Source organism: Amblyraja radiata, chromosome 2 (genome assembly GCF_010909765.2).
Source record: "Amblyraja radiata isolate CabotCenter1 chromosome 2, sAmbRad1.1.pri, whole genome shotgun sequence".
NCBI lineage: Eukaryota > Metazoa > Chordata > Chondrichthyes > Rajiformes > Rajidae > Amblyraja > Amblyraja radiata.
In genome coordinates this window covers 39,357,478-39,375,102 of record NC_045957.1, presented here as the reverse complement: position 1 = coordinate 39,375,102, position 17,625 = coordinate 39,357,478, and the positions used below count along the sequence as shown (strand labels likewise).

Here is a 17,625-nt window from a genome sequence, read left to right as displayed (position 1 = left end):
TATACCAGTGCCCAAAAGAGTAAGATGACGTTCGACCAGTGGCACTAACGGTGATGAAGTGCTTTGAGAATTTGATCATGGCGCAAATCAACTCCTACCTCGACATAAACCTGGACCCACTGCAGTTCGCTTACTGCCACAACAGATCAACGGTGAATGCGATCTCGCTGGCCCTCCACTCCGCTCTGGACCACTTGGACAACAAAATCTCATATGTCAGGCTGTTATTCATTGATTACAGCTCGGCATTTAATAAATCATCCCCTCCAAGCTGGTTACCAAAATCGCAGAACTGGGTCTCTGCACATCCCTCTGCAATTGCATCCTCGACTTCCTCATTCACAGTCTGTTCGTATTGGTGGAAATGTGTCAGCCTCGATAACAATCAGCACGGGAGCACCTCAAGGCTGCGTGCTCAGCCCCTTGCTGTACTCACTGTATACTCATGACTGCGTAGCCAGTCATAGTGCGAACTCTATCATCAAATTCGCTGACGACACCACTGTTGTGGGACGTATCACTGATGGGGATGAGTCAGAGTATAGAAGAGAGATCGAGCGACTGTCCATATGGTGCCAGCACAATAACCTGGCCCTCAACACCAGCAAAACCAAGGAACTGATTGTGGACTTTGGAAGGAGTAGGATGGGGACCCACAGTCCCGTTTATATCAACGGGTCGATGGTTGAAAGGGTCAAGAGCTTCAAATTCCTGAGCGTGCACATCTCTGAAGATCTTTCCTGGTCCGAGAACACTGATGCAATTATTAAGAAAGACATCAGCGCCTCTACTTCCTGAGAAGATTACGGAGAGTCGGTTTGTCATGGAGGACTCTCTCTAACTTCTACAGGTGCACAGTAGAGAGCATGCTGACCGGTTGCATCGTGGCTTGGTTCGGCAACTTGAGCGCCCTGGAGAGGAAAAGACTACAAAAAGTAGTAAACACTGCCCAGTCCATCATCGGCTCTGACCTCCCTTCCATCGAGGGGATCTATCGCAGTCGCTGCCTCAAAGGTTGGCAGTATCATCAAGAACCCACACCATCCTGGCCACACACTCATCTCCCCGCTACCGTCAGGCAGAAGGTACAGGAGCCTGAAGACTGCAACGACCAGGTTCAGGAATAGCTACTTCCCCACAGCCATCAGGCTATTAAACTTGGCTCGGACAAAACTCTGAACATTACTAGCCCATTATCTGTTATTTGCACTTCATCAGTTTATTTATTCATGTGTGTAATTATTTATATTATGGTATATGGACACACTGATCTGTTCTGTAGTCATGCCTACTATGTTCTGTTGTGCTGAAGCAAAGCAAGAATTTCATTGTCCTATCAGGGACACATGACGACAATAAACTCCCTTGAATCTTGAATCATTTCGGGTCGAGGGTAAGGCTTAACGAAAATTGGAGGAACAGCATCTCATATTTTGCTTGGGCAGCTTACAACCCAGTGGATAGACACAAAGCTGGAGTAATTCAGCGGGACAGGCAGCATCTCTGGCGAGAAGGAATGGGTGATGTTTTGGGTCGAGACCCTTTTTCAGACTGTATGAATATTGATTTCTCTAACTCAAGTAACCCCTGCATTCCCTCTCTCTCTCCACCCCTCCCTCACCCAAGTCGCCCTAGCTTCTCGTTCTCACATAACAAACAGCTATCAACGGCCTGTTTCCTTTATCGTCGTTACTTTTTTGCATATCTTTCATTCAATTGTTCTCTATCTCTCTACATCACCGTTTATATCTCTCGTTCCCCCCCCTCCCCTGACTCTCAGTCTGAAGAAGGGTCTCAACCCCAAACCTTCGTCACCCATTCCTTCTCTCCAGAGATGTAGCCTGTCCCGCTGAGTTGCTGCAGCACTTTGTGTCTATCTAGGGAATAAAGGGATAGGTGCAGGCAGGTGGGATTGATTGAGATTCCCATCATGGTTAGCACAGGCTTCATGGGCCAAAGGTGTGTTCCTGTGCTGTCGTGTTCTATGTTCAAAGTATCTGCTGATTAAACAAAGGTAGACAAAAATGCTGGAGAAACTCAGCGGGTGAGGCAGCATCTATGGAGCGAAGGAAATAGGCGATGTTTTGGGTCGAGACCCTGATTAAACAAAATCACATTGTGTAGCCTATCTGGTTAAAATTGTTGAAGTATGGCAATATTTTAAAATGTTTTTTTTGTATGCCTTTGTTGTAACTTTATATTATTAACATTTGGGACATTGTAATTGCTACTTTCAATTGATTTCACTTAATAGGCCAAGCTACCAAATCAGCCACTGCAACCAATTGAAAGATGTAATTTTATGAACAAATAAATATAAGGTGGTTGATGAAAGCACAATTTAGTAAATTGAAGAGGCATGCAGCAGAAAGAAAATGGCTTTTTTTTTTGTTTGATTCCCATACTTATGATCCCAATGGAAAAAAAATTGTCAAACAGCATGGGTAATAGAATTATATTTTAATATTTATTCTTTCTTTCTTACAGACGATACAACCTGCGAGGTCAGAATCCCCAGTATATGCAAATCTGCAAGAACTGAAAATATCTCAAGCTAACCTACCCGCTGCTCCCAATAGCCCTCCCGTGCAAACTCATGGTGAATGGGAGGTGCATAAAGATACCACAGGGCGCACATTCTATTATCACAAGGGAACACAAGAAAGAAGTTGGAAGCCTCCTCGATGGACAAGAGATTCTGTAAATAAAGAGTTTGATAACCAAGGAGATTCCATAAACCGTGGGGTAAGTAGATGTACTTAAACTAACTGTTGTGTTAGAGACGGCTGTGGTGTTATCTTTACAAAATTTCTATTCGTACTTCATTAAGTTTGAGGATGCTTCCAGCTGAATGCCATGTGCAATCCTCCATCAGCTGACAAAGTGGTATTCAGCAGTAATGAACTTGCCTTTGGCGAGCAATGGGAATGAGAATTTCATTTCCTTCCCTTCAACCAAGGTGACAGCAGTCCTATCACTGTCGAAGGATGTTTAGGATGCAGAGAGAACAAACAGCTCCCCTGTGTAGATAAACTTGCCCCTGAGATCTCCTTTAAATTGCTCCGTTCTCATGTTAAACTTGTTGCATCTAGTTTTAAACTCCATTGTTCTGGAAAAAATTCTGACCAACTGTTCTATCTAATCATAATTTAAAAAACCTCTCTAAACTCACCCACTAGTCTCCGATTTACTAGTGAGTGTATGCTAGCCTATCCAATTTCTCCTTGCAAACATAGTCCTCCATTCCAGCCAACATCCTGGCGAATCTCTTCGGCAATCTTTCCATTGCTGTCACATCTGTCCTATTGTATGGTGACCAGACTGTAAATGATACATCAAGTGTGGTCTAACCAATGTTTTGTACAGCTGCAACATGCAATCCATATCTTATACAGACAACCCCCACGTCACGACCATTTGGGTTTCGGAAATTTCTTCTTGCAGAGTTCACAAACTTACCCAAGAATTTGAGATGTGGGTTAAAATTTGCTCTCATGCAATTTATGTGTTGGGGGAGTGGGAAGTAAATAAATCAACACCATTTATTTTATATTAACTCTTGTTTCTTGACGCATGTGCAGATGACATGGCTTCAAGTTGGGGAAAATTGCAATATGGCTTATTATCTAGGAAATCACCCAACAACCCCTCCCCTGTAATATGCAAGTTGCCTGTACTCAATGCCATCGCATATGAAGGCAAGCTTACTAAAGCTAAGCCTTCTCTACCCTATCTGCATGCGTCACCATTTTAGGGCTCAACAGACTTGCAGGCCACACATCAACTCCTAAAGTTCCTGCCATTTATTCGCTATGTCCTACAGGATTTGACTGGACTAAATCCCACATGCAACTGCTCAGCTGAACTTCTCAGTTGATCTATGTTTGGCTGTATCCTTAAATATCCTTCTTAATTATCCAAAGCTTTACCAATTTCTGTGCACCCTGCAAAATCTGTGTAATGTGTAAGTTCCTTTATCTTTCCCTGTGGTAGACCACATGTTACAGACTTCCATTGTGAAAACCCTCATCTAACGCTCTCTCTGCCTCCTATAATTTATTTTAAAAGGTGAAATAGTATGTATGTTAAAGGGCAATTAAGCTCCATTGCCTGTAAATCTTGTTGCTAATGTTCTATGATCTGGCCTCTAGGACATGTCCAGCAGGTCAGTCTATACAAATGAAAGAAAAGGAAAATAGAGAAGACTGCCAAAAATGTCTAGACTAAAACAAACAGAAAGAGAATAAGTTATCTATTTTTATACGCTTGGAAACTGTTACTCCTGGGGTTGCATAATGCTCAGTACTTGACCTCATGGTATTTGTAATATGTTAATAAATTAGATGTAAAAGTAGAGAGCATGATAAAGAAGTTTGAAGAAGGGACAACATTTGGCTTTTCAGTTTTTAGTTAGCACATAAGCTTGTAGACTCCAGGGAAATATAGATGGTATTGTCCGTTGGATAAAAAAAATAGCAAATGGAATTTAATCCTGAGAAATATGAAGAAAGCACATTTGTTACTTTCAACTAAGAGTTCCCTTGAGAATGTATGGCCCGATGCTAGTGCATGTGATCTCTTACTCCACTACTGGACTCAGCACTAGGCACAAAAGTCTTGCACTGAGAGGGCTTGACAATTCTCTCTAAACCATTGGTTTAGTGCCCATATTCCTGGAGGATTTTTAAAATAAATAAACCACTCTTTTTATGTTTTAATTCTAGATTGGTAGTGTGGAATATTGTGTGTAAAAAAAAAAAGATTTAAAACTCAATTTCTCATCAAATGTTTAATCTATTAATCTCATGTGAGTTTGTTTTAACTGAAATTTTTTAATACATTATTTTTAATGGATTAATTTTTATATGTTTATATGAATACAGTTTTATTATCAGTCACCCAATTATTTCCACGATCTTTGAACTATCAGCAAACTCCATTATGGTGTTAAATATTGGTTCAGATGAATATATCCAATCCACAATATTGGAAATTTCAAAACTATGATAATTTCATAGATTCCTCAGCATTTCGAACATCAGATATAGTTAATACATTTTAGAACTTATCAGAAGATTAGAGAATCGTCGTTTACTATTGATTACAGTACTATAGAGAAGGACACATCACTAAAGGAAATTATTTGAACTACATTTTTGAAAAGTTATATGTAGTGCATTACTATATCTTGCATTCAGTGCAGTAGATTTAGTGCCAAGCAGTTGATGTAAATAATGATGGGATACATATGGGCTTGGATGTGCAATGTTATTATAACTGTTGTATGTTGATGCTTTAAGTCGGGTGATTGCAAATTTGCAACAATGCTCAATATAATCATGCTACTTTTTGAATCGTGCATGTGCATAAAAAATCTGAAACCATTTAATACTTAAACATTAGATAGTCATAAAGATATACAGTACAGAAATAGGCTCTTTGGCCTACTGCATTCATGCTGGCCAATATTACTCATCCACACTAACTCTACAGTACCAATTTATATTCAAAATGCTAATTCAAAATATGGGCCACAACTTCAGTAAAGATCAAGATTCATCTTGTTTTTCTTCAGTTAACATTATTTTTTTTCCTGGACCAGAATGGTTAGTAAGAATTCGATACCCTGTTCACAGTTACTAATCTGTGAACTCTTAAATGATATTCGTGCTTGTAAAAGTTAGATAAGAACAGGAATACGCTCATTGGTGGATGGTCTGGTAAAGTTAGATCCATGAAGGCATTGGTCCATTCAGCCTATTGAGTTAGTTCCCCATATAGTGAGTCCTTGTGAATGCAGGTGATCTGTTCCTTCATTTGTTGGCTGAATATTTTATAATCCTTCCAGCCTACCTGACGTAATGCACTGTGAAGATGGACTGGATGAAAGGAAGCGATGAGATTGATTGAGTGGGCTTTATTCACCAGTGTTTGCAGGTTCAAGCAGTCGGGAACAGAGCAGTGGTCTTACCATGCTGAGATGCATCCCATCAGAGTTATTGATAAGGTGCGCCTGTAGACATTTGATAGGATCATTGAGAACGTGCTGAGTTATCGCAGACTCCTTGGAAAATAAATATAACGGTGCTCTTTCTTGATCACTGCATCAGTGTGAAGGAACCAGGTTAGGTCATCATCATCGGTGGTCACTCAAAATGACTCATCTCATGGAGGATGCCTGTGCGTGACTTTGTTTAACGTGGGGAGACTGGTGCACAGACAGCCACCCCACGGTCCTTGACAGATCTGGGTCAGGATCCGGTGGCATGGAGTCCAAGACGACCAGAGACCCTTTTCTGCAGCTGCCTTCATCCGCCTTCCCAGCCGTTGTGACGCTCCACTAAAGTCAGCCATCATCCTCCTCCTGTTCCACTGTTGAGGTCTTGGTTGGATTGCTCTTTGTCAGAGTCCTCCCCCTCAACCTTACCGCCATGGGTGGCCCTACCAGGAGCATAGCTCCAGACGGCATCGCTCTCAGCATCTCAGGACCACACAAGCTTCTCCACCACGACAAGGTGACAATCCACGGGGAAGACCAGGTTAGGTGCTGGTGATATGATGGCTGGAACCTTTAGCTGTCGACCCTCTCTGTTGCAGCTCCTTTGATGGGGACACGGTTGTGTTCGTCCCTCATCCTGCCGCATCCTTGGGTCAGCACCAATCTTTTCCCATCATGCTGATGTTAAGGGCAAGGTTGTTTTTCTGACACTAAGCCACAAGATTCGTGATCTCTTTCTTGTTTTCCATCTCCTTGTTATTGATCTTGGTGACAACAGTGCCATCATCGGCAAAAATTAAAGATAGAGTTGCCACTGTTCTTGTCGTGGGTGTGCAGGGAATAGAGCAGAGGACTGAGCATTCAACCCTGAGGAGCTCCAGTGTGAAGGGTCAGCGTAGAAGCAATGTGACCAGTTCACACTGACTAAGATCAGGAAGTTCACAAACCAGTTGCAGGTGGAAGCATTAAGCCAAAGGTCCAGGAATTGAGAGATGAACTTCATCAGTATTATGGTGTTGAAGCTGAGCTGTAGCCAATGATCAGCATCATGATATAGGTGTTTTTATTGTCAATGGCTGAATGTAGTGCACGAATGGTGGCGTTCTCTGTAAAATTATTTATGATGTATGCAAATTGCAAAGGGTCTGGATTGTCCGGGAGACTGGCACTGATGTGGGCCAATACCAATTTTTTGAAGTACTTCATGTTAGAGCTACTGGGCAGTAGTCATTGAGACAGATAGCTTCATTTTTCTTGGGGACAGGTGGGGCAGTGGGCTGTTGAAATGAGAGGCTGAAGATATTGGCGAAGCCAGTTGATTGGCATACAATTTCAGAAATCGTCCAGGGACTCCATCCAGGCCGGCTGCTTCCTGAGAGTTTGCTGTCATGAAAGCAGATCTGACTTCTGCCACCGAGATGTATGGGACAGATCCAGCAGGAGACGAGGACGCATCGTGGTGGAACTTTGTTTGCCTTTTCAATATGAACATAAAAGGCATTGAAGCCATTTGATGGAGGGGTGTCATTGCCAGAGATTGTACCTGGTTTCAGCTTGTAGCCTGTGATGCTGCAGTTGTTGACATCGGCTTGATTGAACTGAGCCTCTATCGGGTTCCGGAATTCTTTCTTGGCATCCCTGATAACCTTACGGAGATTATGGAGACGCAAGATACTGCAGATGCTGGAATTTTGAGCACAAAACAAAGTACTGGAGGAACTCAGCAGCTTAGACAGCATCTGTGGAGGCAATATTACGGGTCGGATCCCTTCTTTAGATCAGCATGGGGTCATTTGTCTTGAGAGCCTCGAATCTAGACTTAAGCAGACAGTGAATGTTCCTGTTCATCCAAGGTTTCGTTTGTTAGGATAGACTCTAATTGTCTTTATTGGAACTCAGTCGTCCACACATTTCTTTATGAGGCTGGTGATGACTGAGGTATACACAGGCTGGATGAAGTGGTCTTAATCATGTTCTGGTCCAATGACTCAAGCCAGTCCTGAAGTAGTCATTTGACCTCCTCCAACCACTGCTGTATTACTCTCTAAGTAAGACCTGGCAATTCAATCCCTGTCTGTGAGAGATCTCCGACAGGAGTAGCACTGATGGATCTATTACTGTTGAAGAAAATTCCATATTTCATTCTTATTCTCTTCCATCTCCTCCCTCCTAACCAGGTCAATAATTTGTTTTCTGTTCCATGACCGTTGAATTTTAGTTGTGAAATGCTTTGAGAGATTCACAGAGAAATGGTAAGCAGTACTGCACATATAGTCCTCCTGTCTTCTGACTTCTCTAAATGTTCACTGCAAGCTCGTGATGAAATCAGCCACTTAAGCAATGTACCGGTACCCATAGAAAATTTGTCATTTAGTTCCAGAGAGGAAATACAGTTGCAACTGCTTTTACTTGGTGCCTTTAACATAAAATGCCCCAGGGCTCTTCTTAAGTTTCATCAGCCAAAAAGGGACAAAGTCAAAAGATTAAGGATGGCATGACCATATACATCTTGAACTTTTAGGAAGGTTTTAAAGAGACTGTAGGTAAAGAGGATGGCTGAGGTAGATGAAGACAGTATCACGCCAAGTGTAGGTATAGTTGGAAAATTGCAGCATTTTGGGAGGAAACCTGCAGCGAGAAGTAAAAGGGGTGTGAAGGTGAGGCTTTGGATTCTAACAAAGATAAGAAATTAAAATTTGTGACACTAGGGATTAGGTGACAGTTTAGATGAACAATGATGATCATGATGTTGGGCAAAATTGATGGGGTATAAAATGATGCTGTTTCTTGTACCAGCAGATTTATTTAAAGGAAGCTACTTTTATTCAGAAAAATGAGAGATAATTGTCATGATTCCTGGTAGTGGTGGCAGGACTGAAATGTTTGCATTTATTCTGCCATTAAGTTAAGGGGATTCTTTATGTCAAAGGGATATCTGCATCTACTTCTGTATTTTTACAGTAACAGCATTCTCAAATGCCTGAAGCTTACATAATCAGACACATAAAGCACAACATGTTACTTCTCTAAATGCTTCCAGTATCTCATCACAGAGGAGAACTGTCGCAGCTTTTACTCAAGCCATTCTGATAATCAGTTTGATTTACCACCACGTGGGTGGTCAGAAGAATTGGATGATCGTGGCCAAACTTTATATGTTAATGAATATACTAATGAAAAGGTACTTTGATTTTTTTTCCTCTCTTGTTGATTTGCTTTGCATCTGTCTGCTCTTCATTTGTACAGCTCTTTCTACTGATGTCAGTTACAATGGTAGAGGATAATGTGTTGAAAATGTAATTGGATGAGATTGACTATCTCTGACAAATTCTGTGGGAATTAATAGACTGCCAGAGTAGATGCAAATAAACGAAAACATTCTTAGCAATCAATCTGAATGCTTATTGATTAGATTTGTAGAAATCGAGGATCCAATTAAAGTAATGAGTTATAATTTATGTGTACACTCCTATTTGGTATAAAGAGCTTCACGTTTTGATTGAAAGATATAACTGCTATTTATATTATTAAATGTAAGGATTTCATGTAAAATATTTTCAGCAAAGTTAATATTTGGTAAAGAAATAGATATGTTCTGCGTTTACGATTATAGATGTTTTTTGTTTAAAACCGGCCCTTTACAATACAATAATGTTTGGTGTTGTGATTTTCTGTATCTATTTTAGTATTTTCAATCAGCCATTAGGAGTTTTCACTAAAGTTTTGATGTAAACTTGCAAAGTAACAGCTGCGGGTCCATTTTCTTATATGTATTTGATGTAATAGTTATGATGAACCCTATGAATACATTTGCAAGCATGTTTTTGTTTTCAGTGGATGAAACATATTGATGAACAAGGTCGGCCATATTATTATCGTGCTGATGGATCCAAATCGGAATGGGAGTTGCCTCCGGTTCCGCCTCAGGTGAGTGTCACTTTTATGAATGCTTGGTGATAACTAAGGTTTTTACAAATGGTATCCTTGGAATGACAGGATTTTCATGTTTTCCTGTTTTCAATTGTGGATCTTGTCTGCTTGATCCATAATGCAATTGAGAAATTCTGAATGATGTATTGGCATTTAAAAAAAATATTTTGCACAACATTTGACATGATTAAAACACTCAAGGCTGGAGGAACTCAGGGGAGGGAATCATTTTATCATTAATTAAGGAGTCAATATTATAGCACAGAAAACAGTTTCAGCCACTGCCAAAAGCAGGATCCTTTTTCTCAGACTGCAGAAGGCTCCTAAGCGTCATTTGTCCATCCGCTCACACATGCTGCCTGACTTGCTGAGTCTCTCTAGTCTTTTGTATTTTGCTCAGGATTCCAGCCTTTGCAGCTTCTTGTGTCTCTACTTATGATTAGTCTTGGAGGGCAAAGTTAGCAATTAAAGCATAGCTACAGACAAGTATGAACTGTTTGCCATCTATTCCTGGGAGATTTCAAGTGATTGTGATCATTTATAAATGAATGATCTTTCTTTGCTTGGGAGATATTTGATATTGTACCTGTACTTCTGCATATGGCAATAAACTTGATTTGATTTAGTTTTGTTTTTGCTTATTATTGTCACATACTGAGATACAGTGTAAAGTTTTGTTTTTGCATGCTATCTAGTCAAATCATACCATGAGTACAATCATACATGTGTAAGAGTGAAACAATTGTCGTGGATAATAGTAGATTCTCTTATGGGACAGCAAGCAGAGAATTGCCACATTACGGCGCCATCTTGAAACTTTCAAGAAATCAAGTCTGATCTTGGCGTAAGAAGATATGCATTTCTTATTTCCTTTCTTGAAGGCCTGCTGTCCTAGTGACACTGGTTTGATGAAGTAGGGGTTGGCCTGGCCCATAGGCTGTATTGTCTTCCTGAATCAGCACCATGACCTGCTGCATTAGCAACTGTGTTGCCAATGCAGCCACCCCTACACTACTATGTGCGGAGGTCGCCATATACCACAAAACTTGCCGAGGGGGAAATATTTCACCAAATTCATATTTTACAGGGTTGTAATATAGTATAGAAAAATCCAGTAACATGAATTCTGTATACATTTTCACAGTTAAATTAAGTTGCTTTTTGAACATTGACCATAGTTATTAAAATAATATTTTTCCTTATCTATTGATGTTGGAGGATGCTAAATTGTAAAATATTTATGCAAGGAGTATTCACAGTATATAAATGTAGTTCATTTAAAATAATATATTTCAGAACAGAATGGAAACTAGGTTAATATGATGTTACCGTCATCTCAAATCCCGTGTTTTCTGTTGGTTCCAAGCTCCCTAGAGTAAATAATGGCTAGTACACCCATTGTCACATTGTTATAGGATATGGGCTATGATCCATGTCAATTGGATCAGCAATGAAATAACCTCTCTGACTGACCAGACGCAAGGATTCTCAACAGGACAATTTTCCAGTCAGGAAATTCAACTACCCATACATAGCTCTTGCACATCTGCTTAATGCAAGCCACCCAGTACATTTATCTCAATATACTGATAAACAAATTTAATTTCTGTCTTCCAGAAAACTCTTCATAAATTGTTTTAAACATATTTATTCCAATTTGTCCCCCATTCCTTATTATGAGCGTTTCTAGTATTTCTCCGCCCACAATTCTGGTTAAAATACTTTCTACTTTTAATTGTTTTGCATATGTCTTCCTTGCTCAGATCTGGTGGCATAGTTTTCCTTCAAAAACTGGTGCCAATATTCAAACTGAAATCCACTTTAGCGATGTATTGATTTCTTTGATGTTCTTATCCTTCCTAATCTACTGTCCAGCTGCAAAATTTAAGTTGCTCAAACTTGTAAATGGATCCTTCAGAATACTGGCTGTATCGTTGACCTTTGCTACACCATCATTCTAATCAAGATGCCTGCAAACCAGGGTGCAACATCACAGTAACTCGGATTGACCCCTCTAACTATTGAGTCCCCCAACATATCTCCATTTTCCACTATGTTATTTAACTCCCAGCTATCTCTTCCATACGTCTCCCATTTATGTGATGAAAGCGATAAAGCTATACAAAGCTATAAATTCAAATTTCTGTGGACCTGTTCAAACCTAGTGTTCTTTCTACACTTCTCAAGCTACTGCATTTATACTCTCTTCATCTGCTGCTTTGTTCTAATTTGTCAACTTCGTTCTGGCTCCATCCCAACTAGATGATATGAACCAGAGAGCAGGACTGAACTACTATCTACCTCTTTGGTGACCCTCGGACTTTGTTGGCTTTACCTTGCACTGAATGTTATTCCCTTATGTATCTATAGACTGTAAATGGATCGATTATAATCATGTATTGTCTTTCTGCTGACTGGTTAGCACGCACAAAAGCTTTTCATTGTACCTCGGTACACGTGACAATAAACTAAACTGAACTGAACAGAGCATGAGCAAAGAATATGTAATAGTTCTCAAGTTGTTTGCACTTGGTTTAGGACTTTGTGTTTGAAGCTCTTACATCTTTAGAAAGTTTGATCAATTCTGCATTATCACTTTAAAAAAAGCCTTTCAATTCGTGATTTTGCATTGAAAATCACATCATAAAAAGGCTCTTGGGATCAAGGAGGACTTCCCTCCATCTTTGGTTTGAAGGTGATGTTGTGTAAAGTGCCGTTTCTTCCAATGATGCCTGGCCAGACAGCTGGGTAGTTTGAGAGATTGTGTACTGCTTTGGTTGTTAATGCAGGGCTTCTGTCTGCTCTGAATGCATGGACCTTGAGTTTTCAATGATATTCAAAATGCTCCTCACAACTTGGAATGATTATATACTCTGGAGATTCTCGACAATGAGGATATTACATTCCTGTCGAGGAAGTTTTGAACACATGAATGCTTTACCCTGCTCATCTGATTAACCACTTCCTTGGAAAATAGTGTCTGTTTTGGAGGTCTGGCATTAGGGCAAGCTGGCTAGTGTAGCTGGCTGCATTTAATTGATCCCTCTGCATTAACTCGCAAGAGGTTACTGTCCTTGGCTCACTTAACAAAAAGCATTGGGAACATTTTAGGGATATCTTTCTACTGCATTCTGGTGCCTGTAGTATCTAATCCATGTTCAAAAGCATATATACTGCTGCCTAGTGGACCATGTTTCCATGTCAGGTCTGAAGTTTTGATCTGTAACACCTCAATCTAATTCATTCGTTTCTTGTCATTTTGGTTAAGAATTCATTGACTAAACAAGAGACTGTTGATAGGGAATTAGGGAGAGATAAAAAGTTGGAAATAGAAAAATACGGAAAGTGAAATGGATAATTGGGGTAGCATATCCAGAAACTCCTTGCACACTCCTTGGTGGTTCCTTTGCTTGACACAATTGCTCTTTTGAATATCCATGTATCCAGTCAATCATTTGTTATTACGTGGTTCCATTGTTGAAAAGGTAGTGGTGTAAGCCAACAGATGTTTCCTGATTTTGTTTTCTTACCAAAACTTTATGTGAAATATGTTTATAATTCTCAGAATGGAATTCAAGTTATTGCTTTGACTCTTACGGCTTGATGTAGCAAGCAGGCAGCGTTTATAAAATATATATTTTTAACTAGTTCCAGATATTTACAGTGTTCCATGTGTGGAAGGTAATGAGTTTAAGAAGGAACTGCAGATGCTGGAAAATCGAAGGTAGACAAAAGTGCTGTAGAAACTCAGCGGGTGCAGCAGCATCTATGGAGCGAAGGAAATAGGCAACGTTTCGGTCTGAAGAAAGGTTTTGGCCAGAAACGTTGCCTATTTCCTTCGTTCCATAGATGCTGCAGCACCCGCTGAGTTTCTCCAGCACTTTTGTCTACCTTCGATTTTGAGTAATAAGGAGAGACTGGATACTGAGACTCTTTTCCCTCGACTGGATACTGAGACTCTTTTCCCTCGAGCAAACGACGCTGAGAGGTAACCTTAAAGATTTACAAAATCACAAGGGGCCTATATAAAGTTGATGGTCACAGTCTTTTCTTCAGTCTTTAAAATTCGAGGATTTTGGCGTAAGGTGGGATGGGAACGATTTATAGGGGTACCGAGGAGCAGGTTTTCACACAAAAGGTGATGGGTATATGAAACAAGATGCAAGAAGAAGAGGTAGAGGTGGGCACAACTACAATGTACAAAAGACAGTTGGGCAGGCTCATGGACAAGAAAGATTTAGAGATACTCTGGCCACATGCAGGCAAATGGGTCCAGCTCGGGCAGGCACGTTGGTTCGCCGTGAACAGGTTGAGCCAAAGGGCCTGTTTCTGTGCTGAATGACGATGATTATAATACCTCACCATTTCAATTGGCCATTCTGAAACTTCAAAGCTATCATGTGTTGGAGATAAAGGAGAAAACAATGTGGTTTCAATATGACTTTTGTATCTAATGAATATAATATGTGCTCTAAAAATTCATAGTTTCTAATCTGCAGAGAATATTGTGTATCCTGTGCTTTGGAACTACATAGCCCTGCAGCTGTGCCAAAATTGATGTGAATCCTCCAAGTAGTACCGCTTCAACATGCATTTATGCATGCAGAGTAATCTGTCCTTCCTCTGGTTATTATCAAAGCCAAATGTTCTTTGCTTAAAATCCATGATATGGTTTATTATTGCTTAAAAATACATACGAATTGGTGAAACAAAACAGTATCCAACTGACTGAACTTAATTGCCTTCCACCACAGTGAAGAATGCTGTGGTGGATGTTTGTGTTGAATTCTATTGTGTATTGTGTGTTCTTTTTTTAAGTGTTTCGCTGCTGGCAAATTCATTTCACTGCACCTTCTCGTTTCATGTAACGAATGAATTTGACTTTAACTTTGATCTTTTTACTGATGGGAATTAGAGACCCCAAACATGTGTTCCCTTCCCTCTAATTTTTATTTCCAATTAGAATTTTAGCAATTTAGAATCCTCTGAGATGGATTCCTAGAGCAGCTAGTAGTGGAGCCTACTAGGGCAAAGACAATTCTGGATTTAGTGTTGGGTAATGAACAGGATTTGATAAGAGAACTCGAAGTAAAGGAACTACTAGGAGGTAGCGACCACAATATAAGATTTAACCTGAGAGGGAGAAGGTGAAATTGGATGTGTTGATATTGCAGCTGAGCAAAGGGGACTACAGAGGCATGAGGGAGGAGCTGGCCAAAGTTGACTGGAAAGGGACCCTGGCAGGGATGACGATGGAACAGCAATGGCAAAAATTTCTAGGAATAATTTGGAAGATGCAGGATTAAGAAAGGAGGGAGAGAGAAACCGGGGAATTATAGACCAGTTAGCCTTACATTGGAACTGGGGAAGATGCTGGAGTCAATTATTAAAGATGTTATAACAGCGCATTTGGAAAGCAGTGAGAGGATCGGTCAAAGTCAGCATGGATTTATGAAGGGGAAATCATGCTTGACTAATCTTCTGGAATTTTTTGAGGATGTAACAAGTAGAATGGATAAGGGAGAGCCAGTGGATGTGGTGGATCTGGACTTTCAAAAAGCCTTTGACAAGGTCCCACACGAGATTAGTGGGTAAAATTAGAGCATTAGGGATAGGGTATTGAAATGGATTGAGAACTGGTTGGCAGACAGGAAGCAAAGAGTAGGAATTAACGAGTCCTTTTCAGAATGGCAGGCAAGTGACTAGTGGGGTGCCGCAAGGCTCGGTGCTGGTACCTCGGTTATTTACAATATATATTAACGATTTAGACGAGGGAATTAAATGTGACATCTCCAAGTTTGCGGATGACACAAAGCTGGGTGGCAGTGTGAGCTGTGATGGGGATGCCATGAGGCTGCAGGGTGACTTGGATAGGTTGGGTGAGTGGGCAGATGCATGGCAGATGCAGTATAATGTGGATAAATGTGAGGTTATCCACTTTGGTGGCATGAACAGGAAGGCAGATTATTATCTGATTAGGAAAAGGGGAGGTGCAACGAGATCTGGGTGTGCTTGTACATCAGTCTATGAAAGTAAGCATGCAGGTACAGCAGGCAATGAAGAAAGCGAATGGCATGTTGGCCTTCATAGTGAGAGGATTTGAGTTAGGTCAGGGGTTCTCAACCGTTTTTGTCCCATTTACACCTGGCAACTTTAATAGCACATAACAATGTTATTTCACTTATTTATGAACAACTAATGATGAACAGATACCAGAACTAAACAGTCAGTCAATGAGAACAAATATATACAAATCCACAATCAACAAATTAACCCCTGGGTAGGCAAAATGTACCCCCTGGGTAGGCAAAATTTATCCCCTGGGGTTAAATTTGCCCCATGTTGGAAACCCTTGAGTTAGGTGCTACTGCAGTTGTACAGGGCCCTGGTGAGATCGCACTGGGAGTATTGAGTGCAGTTTTGTTCTCCTAATTTGAGGAAGGACATTATTGCTATTGAGAGAGTGCAGAGTAGGTTAACCAAGTTAATTCCCGGGATGGTGGGACTGACATATGATGAAAGAATGGGTCGACTGGGCTTGTATTCACTGGAATTTAGAAGGATGAGAGGCCATCTTGTCGAAACATATAAAATTCTTAAAGGATTGGACAGGCTAGAAAATGTTCCCCATGTTGGGGTAGTCCAGAACCAGGGGTCACAGTTTAAGAATAATGGGTAGGCCATTTAGGACAGAGATGAGGGGGAAAAAAATTCACCCAGAGAGTTGTGAATCTGTGGAATTCTCTGCCATAGAAGACAGTGGAGGCCAATTCACGGGATGTTTTCAAGAGAGTTAAATTTAGCTCTTATGGCTTATGGAACCAAGGGATATGGGGTAAAAGCAGGAACAGGGTACTGATTTTAGATGATCAGCCATGATCATATTAAATGGCGGTGCTGGCTCAAAGGGCTGAATGGCCTACACCTGCACCTGTTTTTCTATGTTCTATGTTTCGTTGATCTTTTCATTCCAAAAAGGAAGGAAGATTCTAGAGGCGACAGTGGCTGTCAACGGAAGTCAAGGACAGTATAAAACAAAAAGGATGTAACGTTGCAAAAATTAGTGGGAAGCCAGAGGATTGGGAAGCTTTTAAAGAACAACAGAAGGTGACTAAAAAGACAATATGGGGAGAAAAAATGAAATACAAAGGTAAGCTAGCTAATAATATAAAAGAGGATAGCAAGAGTTTCTTCAGTTATAAAAAGAGTAAAAAGAGGTACTTACAAAATAGAAACTTACAAAATTCTTAAGGGGTTGGACAGGCTAGATGCAGGAAGATTGTTCCCGATGTTGGGGAAGTCCAGAACAAGGGGTCACAGTTTAAGGATAAGGGGGAAATCTTTTAGGACCGAGATGAGGAAAACATTTTTCACACAGAGAGTGGTGAATCTCTGGAATTCTCTGCCACAGAAGGTAGTTGAGGCCAGTTCATTGGCTATATTTAAGAGGGAGTTAGATGTGGCCCTTGTGCCTAAAGGGATCAGGGGGTATGGAGAGAAGGCAGGTACAGGATACTGAGTTGGATGATCAGCCATGATCATATTGAATGGCAGTGCAGGCTCGAAGGGCCAAATGGCCTACTCCTGCACCTATTTTCTATGTTTCTATGTAAGAGTGGACGCTGAACCGTTGGAAAATGATGCCGGAAAAGTGTTAATGGGGAATAAAGAAATGGCAGAGGAGTTGAATAACTTTT

General features: G+C 40.6%; 1 protein-coding gene across 4 annotated transcripts in view; it reads left to right on the top strand.

Moving 5' to 3' along the window:
- Positions 1-17,625, top strand: part of arhgap12 (Rho GTPase activating protein 12) — a 138,106-nt gene that overhangs the window by 51,222 nt on the left and 69,259 nt on the right. For 3 of the 4 annotated variants that reach the window (XR_004415980.1, XM_033045356.1, XM_033045345.1), the window contains exons 3-5: positions 2,488-2,745; positions 9,039-9,179; positions 9,833-9,925. Coding sequence is in view for 3 of the 4 variants with exons in the window: in XM_033045356.1 (XP_032901247.1) it covers positions 2,488-2,745; positions 9,039-9,179; positions 9,833-9,925 (492 nt within the window). In the remaining variant the exon portion in view is untranslated. The remainder of the gene's footprint in view (positions 1-2,487; positions 2,746-9,038; positions 9,180-9,832; positions 9,926-17,625) is intronic. The other variant, XM_033045364.1, reaches the window with a different exon arrangement.